The sequence below is a fragment of the Vidua macroura genome, chromosome 2, assembly GCF_024509145.1.
Source record: "Vidua macroura isolate BioBank_ID:100142 chromosome 2, ASM2450914v1, whole genome shotgun sequence".
In the NCBI taxonomy this organism is placed as follows: Eukaryota; Metazoa; Chordata; class Aves; order Passeriformes; family Viduidae; genus Vidua; species Vidua macroura.
The window spans coordinates 75558061-75575930 of record NC_071572.1 but is presented as its reverse complement, the minus strand read 5'-3'; the positions used below and the strand labels follow the sequence as shown (position 1 = coordinate 75575930).

Genomic DNA, 17870 nt, shown 5'->3' with positions numbered 1-17870 from the left:
TTGTGATTGAAAACAATCCATGAATGTTACAAAGAGACTGCTAGGAGAGACTGAGTAAGGAGAAATATGCTGCTGCAGGGAGCCTTTTAACCCTCAGCTCTCTAACAAAGCTTCTTGGGTGATCGTAGATGTGTATTCTGACTGTAGTGCACATTTGAGAAGGCTGATTGGCCAGTGCTTCACACTCCCAGGCTCTTCACTGACTCTGCATGAAGACCAGATGTTTATTCCAGAAACAGCAGATCCATTGATCAGGACCTGCTGTTTCTGGAATATGCAGCTCATAGATTGCCATTGAAGTCCATGGGAGATGGCTTATTTGGCTTCGTGTCAGACATGGTAAATAATTTGACCACAAACCAGGCTATAGGCTTCAACCTGCCATGGTGACAGATGGCCTGTTCCTCGTCCCACAAAGACTATTCTGAATGCCCCAAAATCAAAGATGTTATGTCCCTTTGTTAGCCTCTTCCTAAACTGATTTTTCTTTCCTTTGTCCTTTAGTCTTTTTCTTATGAGTCTCTCCCATTGCTATTTCTCTTACCGTCTTTTGAGGAAATGCACCCTGGGGTTGAAACACTGAGCCTTGCCTCCCATCTTAGAGGCAAATTTATGTCTAAACTGTATAACCCAGGGTTATTTTCCATTTTGTGGATGTGCACCCACTCTGCTGTTATTTCCTTGCACTGTGAAGAAACCCTCAGCTGCACCACCTGGAAGCAGGACATTACATGCTTCAGTCCAGTCCTGGGCATGAGGAGTTGGAGATGTAGGGCTGTAGGATGCAATATGGGAAGAGGGATGTAACATAATGCTCAGGAACAAAATATGTATTTTACTTGTGCCCCTTTATATTGAGCTCTAATGCTGCCTTTTCCACTTGAAAATATAGATCTGAGAGTCTGTGGCTAGATTCACTTGAACTCTCTGGGTATGTAGGACAATATCCCACAGTGATATCATCTTAGTGAGCTTAGGAGCAACTCTGGATCTCCAGAACAATAAGAATCAGCCAAGAGAATCAATGATTTGGAGCATTTCAATGTGGTAAATTACAAAGGTGGTAATTTAAGGTGGTAAACTACAAAGGTGGAATGTGCTGCTCCAAGTCCCACCTGCAAATTATGCATTGTGAAGACATCACACAGGATCAGTGTGTCCTTGTGAATGGACACAGGTGAGGGATCTGCTCAGCTGTCTGGTGCCACGTAAGCCTGTGCTGCCAATAAGGCAAGGTAAGGACTACAAACTTCCTTAATTACCTTTGAACCCAAACAGTGGTGAAGGCTGAGAAAACCTATGGAAGGGGTAGAGGTCTATACTGAAGACCACAGAGAGGTTCATATGAAGATGATCCTGCTCTATGCTTAGGTTGCTGTGTAGTACACAGCTCCTATTCACTCTTCTCACACCAGACTTTCTCTCTTCCATATAGTGCTGCCCAGGTTTGAGGTCCTGGTGAAGGTTCCAGAGATGATCACTATTAAGGACAACGAGCTTCCAGTGTCTGTCTGTGGTCTGTGAGTCACAGAGCTCCAGTAAATCTCTCTTGCTTATCCTTCACTCTGCCTTTTTGCTGAGGACCAAAAGAAGTGCTCGGGAAGGTTTTTAAACTTTTTCCAGGCATATAGTGAACACTTATTTCATTCTGTCAGTCCTGAACATGTGTTGCTTGACCTGAACAGTCAAAGTGAAGGGTCTTCCCTGTGTTCCTTAAAAGATTATGTCAAACAAATCTGCATCTTCCTCTTCCCAGTTTATTTCACATTTTCTCTTTCTGTCTTTACACTTCTTTAGTTAGAGCTTCTCTGCCAATACTGAACCCTCAAATACTCCAAGATGTCAGATCAGACATCATTTAAATTGGTGATGCTAACCCAGTGTTCTCATTTTTAACTCTCTCATAAATCGCTCCTTCTGATTACCTGGTTGCCTTTCTATTTCTTCAGTGAACCCTGAGCAGATTGTAATACACAAATGCTCCTGGCTGAAATAATTTTCTGAAGTCAACCTTTTCTGCAGAGATGTACCGCCTAGAACAGGGTGAATGTATCTTCCACGGATGATGGAAGAATCTCACTATGGAAGTGATGGAAATTATTAAAATGTCAGATTAGTCATCCTTTAAGAAGTATTAGGAAATCATCCACAGAGGTCTTTAAGGAGATGTGTCTGAGGGTGACTGTGACTGATTGTCTCCCTATCTGATACATTGTTTAACACACTGTGATTAGGTACACCTATGGGAAGCCTGTTCCTGGCTTGGTGAATGTCCAAGTATGCCGGAAATTTTCCCAGTCTGCTTCAAGTTGTTATGGAAAGGAAGCAGAATCTGTGTGTGAAGAATTCACTAGGCGGGTGAGTCCCAAGATCAAAATGTAGTGTTTTTTCTGAAGGTTAATGGGCAATGTTGTCTCAAGAAAGATCAAATATGTTTGGAGATAGTAGGGCATCAGAGATAGCATTCTCTCCAGGGAAAAGCAGAGAATCTCAGAGGAAGGCATTCTTAACAGAAAGATCATTAAACTGGAAACAGAACTGATGATGAAAGCCTGACCCCATTGAAACTAGTGACAAACCACCAGCTGCCAGCCATGAGGTCTTTGCTATTGTTCCACAAACTGAGAAAAGAATCTTTGAAGGAATTTTTTAACTGTGAGAGGGACTGACTGTGAGCAAGGAGCAAAGATGAGGAGAAAACAAGAAGGCTGTATAGAGAACAAGGAACAAAGATAAGGTGGTATTGTATATGGGTCAAGTACAGGAGAAAGAGCAACAAGATAAAGAGAGAAGACAATGGAAGAAGCAGGAAGAAAATCAAATCTAAGGCAGGAGGGAATTAACAAGGAAACCAGTGTGGCCCTTGGAAAACTGCGTGTCAGGTACCACATGGAACACAGAAAATATGTGGACGAAACACTAGGAAACAGGGTGAACACAAGTTCTGGTTTTGGAGACAACCCTTGCAGAAATTCTGGAATTTCATGAACAGAAGTTAAGCATGTTGGTTTTGGGCTATCTATTCTCATTCCTCAATGCACAAACTTTGTTCACAGAATTCCGATTTTCTCTCCAATTGCTCACTTAGGCAGATGCTCGTGGGTGTGTTTCTGGTGTGGTGAGGACCAAGGTGTTTCAGCTCCTACGCAAGGGATATGAGATGAGCATTGAGGTACAAGGCAAGATCACAGAAGATGGCACAGGTATGTAGGACATGAAGAAGGCAAAATGATGGCAGGCCATAACAGGAGCAAACATGTGGAAGGCAAACATGTGGAAGGTGGAGTAACATGACTAGAAATTCATTAATAATCCCTCTTTACTGTGCTCTGTCTCAGGAATAGAGATGACTGGAACAGGCTCCTGTGGTATCACATCCACCATGAGCAAAATCCACTTTGACCTGTTGGACTACGTGTACAAACCAGGGATCCCACTCTTTGGGACGGTAGGGAACTTCTGAGACCATGGGCAATGAGTGGCACAGCAAACACACACGTGCACAATCCCATCAGATGGAGTAGTGGGTGTGTGGGTTACATGGTTCAAGAGGCAGCTGATACATGGTGGATCTCCCAAATGAAGCTGGCCGGGGGATTTAAAACTACTGAGAAACTTAGGATCCTAATAGATCATTTCCATAGGCTGACTGGTTTGTTTTGCTGAGAATTTTCTCAGTTGTTCCCTCAGACAATTCAGGGCATGCCTCACGCATTTCCACATCTTTTTCCTTTGTTCTTCTCTATCAAAAAATATTCTGCTGGCAAGTAGGAAAAGAGGGAAGAGGATGTATTACTTGGGAATTGTTTTCTGTTGCTAGTCTAAAACCTGAAGTTTGTTATTGCTTTGTTAGGTGAAGCTGGTCGATGGTACTGATACTCCACTTGCCAATGAAACCATCACGATTACTGTGGGTGGAAACAAATACAGAGGGAATTACACTACAGATGAGCAAGGACAATCCTGGTTTTCCATAGACACCACCAGCTTCACAGAACTCTCCCTGGAAATCCGAGTGAGTGGCAGAGACAGGGGTAGGCCTCTGTCTTTCTCTTCAACAGGAGAAATGTCTGTCCATGGGTTATCAGTCTTTTCTGCCAATTGGAAAGTAAGGCAAGTTTCTTGGTGGGTCACCTCACTTCTCTGTGTCTTCTCTGCATGTTATCCACAATCTCCTAAGAATGTGAAATATAGAACATATCCAAATTTTTTCTGTGGACTTTTATGTGACTTTATAGCTGATTTTGTTTGGCTATGAAACTTTTGTTTTTCCTTCTCAGGCAGATCATAAACCTGAACTAAACTGTTATGACAGCGACTGGATGACACCGTCCTACGAGCATACCACGCGCAGAGTAACTCGCTCTTACTCCCTCAGTAAGAGCTTCCTCAAAATTGAGCCAAAGCCCGGGACATTAAGTTGTGGCTCCTCAACAGAGGTCCAGGTGCACTATATCTTCACACCAGAGGCCATAGGGGAGCAGAAGAAAATTGTCATTTATTATTTGGTAAGACCTATTTGGGGTTACTTTGATCTACAGTCACAGAAAGTACTGTGTAACCTCTAGCTATGTTCCATGATGAGCAACCAGAGCACTGCTAGATGGCCAGTAATGATGGAGAGCATTTGAAATGGAAAGCGTGGCCTGCAACACTGCAATCTAAATAAGCTCCGCTAATCTTTCTCTTTTCTCTGTCTTCTATGTGCAGAATTTTGGGAGACCACAGTAATTGGAACAGACTGTAACATTCTGGCATTAAGAACGATGAATTTGTTCATTTTGGGGATCAGAAAAGAGAAACTAATTGAACTGTGACCAAACAATGACATGTCAGTCTCTCTTGGGAGAACAGGAAGATTCAAATGAATATCCAAATAGAATGTCTTTCTCCTTAAATTTGTTTTTCTGGTTATCCCATTTAATGACAGTAGCAGAGAAGATGAGAGTGGCTTTGGAGAACAATAAAAATATCAGTGGAACAGACACTACAGTTCCGGTGGATTGCACAGAACATCAGGGGACTTAGGCTGATATGCAAAAAAAGAAATAGAAACCTATGCTAGAGATGTCTATGTGCTTATTTTCAAGACTTCTAAAAATTCATGGAAGGACAAGATACATGTTTATCCCAGTTGCCTGGGAAAAGTGATTTTAATTATGTACATACAGCGGGTAAACAAACAGTAAAAGAATTTCCATTTTTACAGATGTGGATCCCACATCTTGAAATTCAAATATAGTGTTATGGAATAAATATTCCATATCAAAAGTAACTGAATAAAAAACATTTTTGACTGTGCAAAAGGAATCTTCTTTTAGAAATGAGGGAATTACAGGAAGCATTTAGGCTACTGCTTACTGCCTGACTCCAGGTAGCTTGTTCAAGCTCTTATTCTTTGCATCCTGTGGTCTTCTGTCCCAACTTTGTGCATGTATAAAACTAATCCTGGTGAAATTTTTCTTCATACTGTTTCATGATGCAACTGAGAGCAGAATGAGGAAACTTTCTGACCTCCAGTCTGTTCCAAATCGTTAGAAATGTGCAGATGACTCCAAGAGTTACGTGTGGTTAGAGGCAAAATGCATTTGAACCTGATCTATATATGTAATATGTACAAAAGCATGATCCTCCTGGGAACAAATATTTTTGTCTCCAGAGACCCAGTAAATTCCAGCCTGGCACTTGTTTAGCATCTTCTTGGTGTTGCTCACACTCTTACAATTAACCCAGTGAACATTCCTTTTCCTTTCAACACTGGGAACAACAATTCCAGGAAGATTTCTCTGTTACAGGTGATGGCCAAGGGACAAATCGTATTAGCTGACACCCATGATCTGACTGTGAATCCTGGAGATGGTGAGCAGATCTATGCCTTTTTAGCATTTCTGATGGTAATTTGGGGCAGGGGGGATATAGATAAATTACTTAAATTCAAACACTGAATTTAACGTTTCATTCAAACTTTGCATGTAATGTTTGAATTTTCAAAATTACGTCTTTTTAGATGAAGTGGCTTTGGTAAGTTTTGTTTTCTCTGAGTTCTAAAAGGTGCTACTTTTTAATGATAAAATGTTAGAAAATTCAACCAAAAATAAGTATAACGTTTTAGCCATTTCCTAAAAACAGCACTTTCTGATGGCCACTCTACCCTATTCTGATTGTGGATGCTTACCACTGTTGTGAGAATCACTTGTACAACAAGTAGGAAAAATGTGTCTCCATTTCTTTGTCTCTCTCACTACCCCTAATTTTTTTGTATTGTTCCTGCCTTGTACACATGCAAACACATGCATACCTATATTCTAATCAAGACATTTAAATTTATTCACATAAATATCCAAGGATTACACATTTCAGTAAGAGAGACAGGCTGTGATGCAACTTTAAATGTATTTTGAAAATGAGAAGAGGGAAGACATTTTGTAAGTCTGTGAGAAGGAGTTGCACTGCAGTGGATATAAGCAGATTATGGCAGTAAAAGATCTCATGTGCTGTACAAAGTTCTGTATCTTCACTAGTAGCAGTGACTGAACTCCCACCTGGGCTAGTACCAAGGGACGTTCTGTCACCTTGTCTAGATTGTGACATAAAGCTCAGGCCCTGACAGAGTTTTCCAGCACAGAGGGGCATTTTCTACTGTGTTTGGAGCAGTAGTTTGGTGTTCCAGATAAGTGCTTGCTTAGCAGTAACTTTGCCAAGTTATTCTTTCAGCCATTCTTTGCATTTCTTCTGCCACCCTTTGCAAGAAAAGGGTGCCATTTTTTTTTTATGCCTCAACTATCTTTTGTAGGTCTTAGAGCTTGAGGGGAAAAAGAGGCTTAGGAGCATAAAGAAATTATGCCACATGTTAACTGGGGAGAATCTAGAAGGCAGGTAGAGGCCCTCCAAACTTGTGTGTTTTGTCAATTCACAATCAGTCTTTGAATGCAGGTGTCTTCAGCAGTAGCCATAAATTTTAGTTATGTGACAGTTGGCCAGCCCCTGATAACTAAAAATGTTCATCAGGAGTGAACTTGACTTTTTTTAATCTGGGGAAAGTAAATGCATATACTGGAACCTCTTACATATTGAATAGCCTTTTGTTCTCTCTGTTAGCTTACGGGACATTTCGGTTGAGTTTCTCTGTCGAGGCAGCAATTGCTCCCGTGGCACAGATGCTTGTGTACACCACTTCACCCAGTGGGGAAGTCATTGCCAGTTCACAGGATTTCCAGGTTGAAATGTGCCTCCCCAATAAAGTAAGTACAAGTCATGGTTTGTGCAACCCATGTTTGTCTTATGGACAGCAGCTCAGTTTAGATTTGCAGAATAAAGGCAGAATTCACAATGGGTTCATGAAACATTCTGACCAGATGTTGGCTGAGGAGTGGTGGCCAGAATAAGCTACAAAGCTATGAAAATAAAAAAAAGGGGAGCAAGATAGAAGCAAAAAGATAATCACTCATCCTTATTAATTACATTGATCAGAGATGAATATCCTTTAGACACTAGCTGACCTCAGTTCACACAGCTAGAAGTGTCAGAATAATAATGTAACAATGTCTGGAAAAGTGGTTACTTGAACTTCCTTTTGGATTTGCAGGTGAGATTGAGTTTTGCACCCAAGGAAGGTCTTCCAGCTTCCAACACACATCTGCAACTCCACACCTCTCCAAGATCCCTGTGTGCCCTCCGTGCAGTGGACAAGAGTGTTCTCCTTATGAAGCCTGAAAATGAGCTTTCTCCCAGCTCTGTGAGTCTTGGCTACTTTTGGTAATGAGCAAGTACAAGAACGATGCAAGCACTCACTAACAGCACTATAGACATGGGGCTATGTATTTTTACACTTGTATTCCTTACACTTGGTTTTTAGAAGGTGGCATTTACCAGTGGAGTTTAGGCTGTGTCTGTCCCTGTAAGTGGTGACCTGCTGCATTGTTCCTTGTTATTTGCATTTCCCCAGGTATATAATCTTCTCCCACTGAAGGAAAGCCAGGGTTATAGCTTCAGGGAGTACTACTTGGAAGAAGACAATGTCAATCCATGTGTGTCACTTGACAATCTGTCATTAAATGGATTTCTCTACGTACCCATTTCTTCTGATGGTGAAGGGGATGCCTACGACATTCTCAAAGTAAGCACCAGCCTTTCATTTTTCTCTTTTGTTCCCTTTTTGTTCCCTTTTTCCCATTCTCAAAGTAAGCACCAGCCTTTCATTTTTCTCTTTTGTTCCCTTTTTGAATTCCCTCCTCTCTTCTTCTCCTGTGCCCTGAAGGGCTTTTTAATAAAAAAAAAAAGCTCATTTGCTATAAACTTGCTTATGCTTGTATGCAAGAAAATAACCAGGCCCAATTCCCACATCTACTTATCCCATACATAGTTACTGAGTGCTTCTCTAAACCTTTAAAACTTTGAAAGGTCTCCTCATAGTAGACACAGCTGCAAATGGTCTTGGGTAGGGAAACAGTCCTGAGAAGTTACCTCTAGTGCCATAATATTGGAAACTCCTCATTCACCTTTTTGTGAAACCATTTCTCTGGTTTAAAAAGGTCTTCATTAAAGCATCAGTTAATTAGATAACCCACAAATCCATGCATTCCCACCCAAAGAGTCCTGCACAAAGTTTTTTGGGTACCCTCACTCCAGTACATTTCACACATGCCATTTTCATGCAGGCAGCTGTCCCCAAGGTAGGCCTGTGGCCTTACCTTTCCATCTGATCATGCCAGGATTTGGCCTTAGTATGAGAATAAGATAATAGATACTCCACATCTGTGTCAAACCAGCCTATCTGAAATTTACATACAAGCCTTTGTTATTCTAATCAATACCAGACTTAGGTACATCCATTCTTGACATACTAAATAAAGTTTATTTTCAAACCATTTTTGCATATCTTTTGTTCTTCTTTCTCTTTGTTTAATAGGAATTGGGCTTAAAAGTCTTCACTAGCAGCAAGATCCATAAGCCTGAACTCTGCGAGCATTACCCAGAACACATGATGGAAAGGAGTTACAGTGGTTCTAGTACCTTCTTGGTTTTACCTCTCACACAACCTCCTAAAATTTACCACCCTGCTTCTTTCCTTCCCTCTTTGAATCTTTGAATATTAATTACACAGGCAGATCAGATTGTGTCCAGATATGCTGACCTAATTCAGGATCCTTCCCTTCTGGTCCTAGTCCTGCCATATGAAACTGATTCACCTCTGCCTAGATCTTCCCAGGCAGCCGGATGTGCCTGGCTAGAACTGTGTGTGCTTGGTGACTCCCATGCCAGCCCCTACAGCAGCAGGGGGCTTGTAGGCACTAAAGGAGTCTTTCAGCACAAAGTAATGGAGGTTTTTTCCCATCATATCTGAGTCCAGCTATGAAAGCCTAAAAAAGGAGCATCTGCTTCTAGGCAGCCACATTCTAGCAATAGCTAGAGGAGCAACTAGGGCGAAAGTGGGCCAAGACAAATTAGAAAGTGGTACAATTTCATGGGTTGATATTTTACCACTGAGGGCTGAGAAATTTGGCTCTGTTCCCAGTTTCCCCATTTACATGACTATAAGGGGCTAGGTAGGTCATGTCACTTCTCGGCAGATTCAGTGACTGTGAAGACATAGAGAATGATACTGCTTTTTTTTGCTTGCTTTCTTAAACAGATCTGAGATTATAAAGACTATATAAAAGACTCACCTATATTGCTTCCAGTTACTGACTTTTATGCTGCAGTATCCCAGCTCCAATTAAATAATTGTAGCTTTTGGTCCAATGACAGCTTCTAGCCTCCTACTCATAAGGATCAGATCTTTGGTTTTGAAATGGAGGACTTGTCATCAGACTATGGCTCAAGACAGCTGTCTGCTTTGACAAGATGTAAAGTCTTCTAAGGCTGATGGAAAAGTCTTTCATAAGGCACAGCAGCATGCAACACTGTGAGATGGCCAGAGATGTAAAGACCCATTTTCATTTTTAAAAAATTCCTAGATGGAGGGCTAAGTGTGGCTTCTGTTTCTGGTCACGTATAAATGCAATCAGTTCTTCAACCAGATTATTAAACTGTGTGCCACGGTAACACTGGGGACAGTAAGTTTCACATTTGGTTCTGTATTGCTATAGAAATATGCCCTCGTATTGTCATGCATGGTTCTTTTGGCACTGAGGGGTTTGCTGGCAGTGGGGGAAGAATGCTTAACTTCATCCAATCTCTGTAAGAAGAGTAGCAACATTAAGAAAAATTAATTACTGAGATGGCAACAGAGAATTTTATGTTTCCAGTGGCCAAGATGTCAAAGCTATTCTTTCAGTTTTAAAATTTGACCTAAGTATAACAGCTACCTGGAGGGGAAGTAGTTGTCCTGGTTTAGAATGGAGTTTGACACATCTTTTCCTTTCTTCCTGTCATTGAATAAATTTGCTAGTCTCTGCAATGAATCTGCATGGAGAATTGAGTTATGGCATGGCAGAAGATATGGTTGATGGCAATCCGATGGAGACTGTCCGGAAGTACTTCCCTGAGACATGGATCTGGGACATCGTTTCAGTGAAGTAAGTGTTCAAGAGAATGTAGAATGTGGTCACTAGGCCAAAACCTTGGACTAGGTTAAAGCCTCGGTGGATGTAATGGTATTTCAGTGAGAGGAGTATTTCTAGTAGACAAAGGGATTTTTAAAGGAGATTAAGTATAGGATGCTTTAGAGGAACATGTAAAAGCCAGTGCCTATATCCCAGCTGGGCATGGGTTTGCTGTCAGCAGATGTTGCTCAGCAGGAGAATAGATGAATACCAGAATACAACTGAAATCTTGTTCTCTGTCCCTCACCAGCTCTGAGGGAAAAGCTGATCTAGAAGTGACCATCCCTGACACCATCACTGAGTGGAAAGCCAATGCATTCTGCACTTCAGCAGACACGGGCTTTGGCCTGTCCCCAACAGTGTCCCTCAAAGCCTTCCAGCCCTTCTTTGTCGAGCTCACCATGCCCTACTCTGTGGTGCGTGGGGAGTCCTTCACGCTGAAAGCCACCGTTTTCAACTATCTGCCTGCCTGCATCAGGGTAAGGGAGGTTCATGGCTTTGCTCAGCCTAACAGCCATGGGGAGACTCCAGCAGGTCATTTTTAACAAGGTGTACCAAGCCAGATGACTGATCTGCAAATGTAATTTTATATAGGTGTACATATGTACGAATCCTTGTTGTATTCAATGAAGAGGGAGTTTGTTTTCCTGCCAAAGTTTTGAAAGCTCCATTTGATTCAAAGATTGAAGCTCTTCTACTGAGACCCCCAGCCTTGTCATCACAAATTTATGTCACTGTTCTACAGAAATAGAGAACCTGGGTTCTTCACAGATCACAGAATCATTGCATACCCAACTGGAAATTCCAGGTTCACCTGGGCAGATATTTGTGTTCAGCCTTTAGTCTCACAAAACTTCACAGAAGATTTGCTGGAGTGTGCAGACTTCCTGTAATTTGTGGCTTCTGTCCCTAAAACACTGAGGACAGCTATATAGCTTCACCATTCTTACCTGCATTTTTTTCTAACAAAAAGACAAGAGAAAATTTGGGAAGGGATTAGTACATAATCTCAATCACCTTTGCTTAGTTTTTTATAAATACAGATTTTTATTCTAAAATCAATGAAGCTGAAACAAGGAGGGGCACTTATCCAGTCATTCCAATGCACTCTCACTTATGTCCCTGTATTTCCTATTTTGCTTGCTATTTTCAGGCTCTTTACTCCACTTTTCCTTGTTCCCTTATTTTGCTTTTATTTGTTCCCTTACTAGCTTTCCCACTGCTGGTATTTTATCTCTTCACCTAACTAATTGTGAGGGAGATCTTTAATTCATGGCACAACTGGGCCTGTGCTATTCATTTTCCCAGAATCAATTTCCTTTCCAGACATGCTGTTCTCTACACTTACCTCCCTGATCTCCTACAGTTGTATAAATTTCAATAATTTCCTCTTTTATCAGGCAGTTCTTGCTCTGCAATACCCATAATAGGTAGCTTCACTGCCCATTTTCATGTACTGCATTGTCTGCAATAACTCCAGCTTCTCTGCAAGTCCAGACCTCATAACCCTTCTCTGTACAACTGGCAGGTCAGCGTGTCTGTGGCCGAATCTACGGATTTCCTGGCAGTACCAGTGGGGAAACAGGAGGAATCCTACTGCATCTGCGTGAATGAAAGAAAAACTGTTGCTTGGGCAGTAACACCAAGATCTCTAGGTAAGAGACCAGATGACAAGAAGATACTGGGATCAGATAGCAGTGTATGGCACCAGATCTCTGGTGTGAGGAGCTAGGTGAAAGGATCTTTTCTATGTCAGAAGTCCAGCCCTGAGGTTGAGACACTACACTGGGTGTAGTGTTTCCAGGTTCTAAACAAATTATGTGTTACAGGCCACGGCTTTCCCAACATTTTAATAGAAATCACAAATTCCCTTAAGGCATGCAAAGAACTCAAACATTCCAGTTGTGGAGCTAAGAATGTCTTGTCTTAATGTGTTTGGGTCTGAAATTATTTAATGAAAGCTTACTTTCTCTGAAGCCTCCCTGAAAAAGACCATTTGATTTATGAGACCTTCCCCATCACTACTCTTCATGCTGATGGACTAACACCTGCTTGGGTGGCCATCACAAAGGAGCTGCATGGATCTGGATCTGGAAGGCTGCATCTGGATCAAGACAAAACCCTGTCTCAAATTTAGTTCTCCTCTTGGAAAAGCTTCTCTGTAATGCATCACAGAGTTCCCAGCACAAACACAAACTTGTATTTCCCTGGCTCTGCCTGGCAGGGCTGACTGACCCCTGTTTCCTCCAGGGCAGGTGGAGTTCTCAGTGACCACTGAGGCCCTACAAAACCAACAGCCCTGTGGGAACTACATTGTGGAGACCCCTGAGAAAGGGCGGAAGGACACGGTCATCAGACAGCTGCTGGTGGAGGTACGTGGGCTGCTTGTTCTGGTGGCACAGAAAAGTAGCAATAGTAACAGCCAGAGCTGCTGTGTGCTAAAGGTTTTCTGGTTTAGCCATAAGAGCAGCAATAATGGCTTGTGGGACTCTTATTCTGCAAGCCCTTACAAAAGAAGCACTGATAAATCTAACACAGGCCAATAGAGCCCATATCTCATAATGCTGCCATCTCACAGTCAAAGAAGGGTCTTACATTACATAGAGGGACAGGAATAATAAGGCAGGCAATAATGACAGGTTTTTCTGAGACATGTCATATCAGAGATAAATGAGAAATCCTTGGGTTTGCCTGTAATAAATCACAGGGAAAGGCTGTGAATAGAACACTAGCCAGAAAGCTTATGCTTCTCCTCCAGCCCATGGCCCATTCCATCTGGAATATGGAACAGTCACTACAATCTACAAATATTTCTAAACAAAACTACCATCACTGTTTTGAATTGTTTTTATTACACTTCTAAGAATGTTTAAAACAGTGTAACTAACCTTTCATTTTTACATTCTTTTGTACACTTCTTTTCTTAAGTAGTGTTCTGCAATGGTAAAAATACAGCTTTTCACATGCTATGTTGCCAGTCATAAAATTAATCCTCAGTATAAGATTCATAGTGATGCTATTAGCAAACAAAAAGTAACAGCTTGTTGTATAGGGAAATTTATATAACAATAAGTCCTCCTTACATTGCAAACATTCCAGTTTTCAGTAAGGCAGAGCTGGGATTCATGGAGCTTCAGGAAATGTTTTGTTAACTGGAATGTAATAATGGAACAACAGTCCTATCTGCTAGGTGGCTTTTTTTTTGTTTGTTAGTTTAGTTTTGGGGTTTTTTTTGGTTTTGTTTTTTGTTTGTTTGTTTTGGGTTTGTTTTTTTTTTTGTTTGTTTTGGTTTTTGGGTTTTGGTGGGTTTTTTTTTTTTTTTACAAATGGATTTGAATGTATAATACATTAACAACTGTTTAACATTTCAGGAAATTTTGCTAATTTCACATACCCCTTCAGGAAAAAGACTGTTTGCTTAGTTCTTTGAAAATACATGAAGATAGAGCACTGTAAAATCTTTTCTCACAGGTGTCAGGAGAATGTAAATTATTGAACAAGTATTAGAGTTACTTCTGTCAGGGTGTCAGAGATTGCTCATCCTATCCTCTTATTGTAATGTGGCAATTAATCTACAGCAAGCCCTGACAAGATGGAATTGGAGATTAGCATCCAAGGCTGAACAATTAATTAGCAGAGATGGATTCAGTGTAAAATAATTGGGCTGAATTGTCTTGAGCACATGGATAGCAATATTCCCTGCAGCAGGCAGTACATCCCAGAGAGAGAGAGAGAAGTGAGTGTGCCAGAGGCCCCAGGGCATCTTCCTGCCCCTCGAGAAACCAAGCCTCATTGAGAGCTCCTTGGGAAAAGGGATTTTTTTCACCCAGGAATTTCTCATCTGGAAAGGAAAATCTTTCAAACAATTACAGTCTGTACGTTCTCATTTCCTGTTGGAAATCAAACAAAACAATGGATTTCTCATTTAGTTGCATGTCAGAATGACATACTGAAACAAACTAGATGGTGCCTTTTCAAACAAAAGCATTTGTTTGTCACAGTTTATCCAAAAAACTTTTTCTTTTTTTTCTTTTGTTTTTTTCCTGCTCTTTCAATACTTTTCTGTCTTTTCAGACTGAAGAATGAGAGACAATGTATTCTGATTGTGAGAAAGTGAAGACAATAACACCATTGTTTACATGCTGGGAAAAAATATCAGCTGGCAAAAGCTGGAAACCAGTAGTGAAACAATGGGAACTCTTCTATTTAGAGGTTAAAAAATTGGTGCAGGGATCACACAAAAATAAATTCTGACAAAAACCAGTTTTCTAGTAAACATTTGATTCCTGAGTTTTCTGCAAAATATTTTCACCCATCTCAACAGAAAAGACGAATTCTTTTCTGACTTTCAAAGACTAGACTAGAACTTATAAACTGGTTGACTATGGCACACATTTATATTTTGGTTGCTGTAGCACGCCACTTCTAGGTGCATTGGAGTGCTCTAGCTGCCACCAGCCAAAGTTCTTGCATACATATTCTCCCAGTATGCCAGGCACTCAGCCATCACCACAGCCTGGAGAGCTCTGCTATACTGGGCCACAGGGAGTGGCATCTTGGATGACCAGGTCCCGTGTCCCTGTTGGTAACATCACCTTGCATATTATCTCCACCACAACCTGTGAAGCTGCAGGGCCTCTCTCAGTAACAAGAAAGAAAAGAAAATGTATTACATTTCATACTTATAATTAGCCAGTATGTTGCGGTTCTCAATTATCCTCAGTTTAGCACATGGAGGAGAAAAATTTCTAGGCAATTTTCTAAGAGCGCCTTTTACTTTCCCTTTTGACATTTCTGCCTTTCCTTTGTTGGTGTTGTTTCTCATTTTTTTTCTTTTTTTTTTTTTCCCCTTGCCCTTTTCCCCAAGCCGGAAGGGACTGAAGTGGAAACCACATACAACTCTGTGCTCTGTCCATCTGGTAAGAGCCATTCTTTTCCAAAACTTTCTTTGCTGAGGTAGAAACTAAAGACAAAGGGGAAATAAAAGGTTTGTGAGTGCCCCACTCTGAGAAGAAATGTGTAGGGATCTGATAAAATTGAACAAACTAGATATACGTCCTACCATTAGTGAAAACAATTCTTCCTGTAGAAGAAGAGCTGAGGATGTAACAATGTCTACAATTAGAGAGGGGGAAGCACATCTTTTAGGAAATGAGGCTGGCCAGGTCAAGGCAAGAAGAAAGTATTTCGGATTTGATACAGTTATCTCTAATGCCTTTCATTTAATTGATGTAAAATCAAAAACGGGACTCTGCGGTAAGTCAGGTCTGCCCACCAAAGCAGAAAAGGCTAGACAAATAGGCTGGAAAAGGTGTATTTGTCACTCAAAACTGGTTGATGGTGCCATATAGAAGACCATGACAACCTGTATGTGAGGGTGTTGCAGGCCCAATACAAAATTTGCAGGATGGGAAACTTCATCAACAAAATTACAGATTAATGGATTTGTTGAAGTCAGGAAATCCTTCTTCAGGTGTCTCACCCGTGGATAGCTGCTACCCATGCATTGTAGATACAACTGGAAGTGTAACCAAATTAATGTGCTTTTTATCCCAGAAGAGTCAGTGTTGCAGACATTCTCCTTGGCTCTCCCAGAAACTGTGGTGGATGGCTCAGCCAGAGCATATTTCTCAGTGCTAGGTAAGTGAAACCTCCTCAAAGTGTCACATGCTATTTTGAAACATTGACGCTTCAGCCTGTGCTCAGTCTAATGGCCAATTTATGCTGTGAATTGTCCCATTGCCCAGGTGACATCATGGGCACTGCCATGCAGAACCTGCACCAGCTCCTCCAGATGCCCTTTGGCTGTGGGGAGCAGAACATGGTCCTGTTTGCACCCAACATCTACGTCCTGGACTATCTGAACAAGACAGGGCAGCTGAGTGAGGAGATTAAATCCAAGGCCACAGGATACTTAGTGAGCGGTAAGCTTTTGCCTTTGTTCATCCCTTCCCTTGGCTACTGGATAAGGAGACTGTTGGCCACTGGCCTGGATGATCTGTTGGAGGCTGTCTCTAGAACAGGGTACTTGCAGGTTAGGGGTATACAATACAGTATCTTTAAGAAGGAATCCTATGTTCATTTGGAGGTACAGTATAAGAGACAGCAGCATCCAAACAGGAACACAGAAGAAGTCCAGGGCTGGCAATAACTCAGGATTTCCTTCCATAAGAAAAGGGTTATATGAACTACATAAATCAGACTATAACCATTAATCATAAGTAGATCTTGAATTCTCCTTAGGATTGAGGTGTGAAAGTATTGCTCACCTTTGACCAGGGCAGAATTTTACCACATTAGCTAAGGCATGATGACAGACACAACATCAGTACATATGCACATGGTGGGCATCTGTCGACTAGCAAGGGGTGGTTGTGTCTCAGTTATTTTTGCAGAAAAATTGCATTTCCTCCAAAGAAAATTATCCTGTTTCCTGAATTCCTATCCTATGTAGGAGTCACGTTTTTAATCACTTCTCCTCTGGGAACCATTCTCCCATTTCTCTCAAGTCTGGGATGTATTTACCTCTCCTCATGAAGTCTTGGGCAGAGAGCAGCAATGACCACAGATAGCCAGCTTCCAGGTGTTTTTGGAGAGAGGAAGAGCCCAAGAATAAAGATATTCAGAACTGGAGGTTTTCCCTGAACTTCCTTTGTGATACTGAACAGCACAGGTCACATTTGTGCCATAGCCAAGGGGGACAGTGTGTCCCGTGTCTGCTGCATTTCACTTGCATGGCTCCTTGAAAAGCACTGAAATATACTGTGTGGCAACTGAAATATATTTTCACTCTTCATTTCAGGGTATCAAAGGCAATTGAAGTACAAACACCGGGATGGTTCTTATAGCACCTTTGGGCCAGGTTATGGGCAAGTTGGAAATACCTGGTAAGACTTCAGCACCTCTGGCTTTTTGCTTCTGTTTTTCATGCCCTCTTATTCCTCAGTGTTCTCTTGTACTTGGCCATTGTGGGGTTTGGAATGGAGGTGGAGATGAAGTTAAATGGGCCCTAAGACCTCTGATGGATACAGGACCTACTCAGGATGTCTTGGATCCCTCTATCACTTTCAGGCTCACAGCCTTTGTCCTCAAGTCCTTTGCTCAGGCCCGGCATCACATCTTCATAGAGGAGAAGCACATCCAGGATGCTTTGAACTGGCTTACTCAAAAGCAGAAGGAGAATGGCTGTTTCCGGAGTTCTGGGATGCTCCTGAACAATGCCATGAAGGTAACAAGTCTGCCTGGTTGGCTGCACATGGGCTTTGTCAGGCTGGAACTTGACCATAAGTCACTCTGGCATCAACAGAGTTATTTCAGCACTTGGGG

At 41.6% G+C, this 17870-nt stretch overlaps 1 protein-coding gene across 3 annotated transcripts in view; it reads left to right on the top strand.

Moving 5' to 3' along the window:
* The window catches only part of LOC128804372 (alpha-2-macroglobulin-like), a 37152-nt gene that overhangs the window by 10053 nt on the left and 9229 nt on the right, over nt 1-17870 (top strand). Inside the window, exons 7-26 of one of the 3 annotated variants that reach the window (XM_053972065.1) lie at nt 1436-1520; nt 2235-2358; nt 3089-3203; nt 3339-3448; nt 3854-4015; nt 4281-4508; nt 5796-5859; nt 7099-7241; nt 7586-7735; nt 7946-8116; nt 8909-8999; nt 10391-10517; nt 10795-11023; nt 12073-12199; nt 12795-12916; nt 15412-15463; nt 16101-16184; nt 16292-16468; nt 17347-17431; nt 17616-17772. In XM_053972065.1, the coding sequence (XP_053828040.1) occupies nt 1436-1520; nt 2235-2358; nt 3089-3203; nt 3339-3448; nt 3854-4015; nt 4281-4508; nt 5796-5859; nt 7099-7241; nt 7586-7735; nt 7946-8116; nt 8909-8999; nt 10391-10517; nt 10795-11023; nt 12073-12199; nt 12795-12916; nt 15412-15463; nt 16101-16184; nt 16292-16468; nt 17347-17431; nt 17616-17772 (2603 nt within the window). Of the gene's footprint in view, nt 1-1435; nt 1521-2234; nt 2359-3088; nt 3204-3338; nt 3449-3853; nt 4016-4280; nt 4509-5795; nt 5860-7098; nt 7242-7585; nt 7736-7945; nt 8117-8908; nt 9009-10390; nt 10518-10794; nt 11024-12072; nt 12200-12794; nt 12917-15411; nt 15464-16100; nt 16185-16291; nt 16469-17346; nt 17432-17615; nt 17773-17870 lie in introns of all 3 variants that reach the window. The other 2 variants (XM_053972064.1, XM_053972063.1) reach the window with 2 other exon arrangements.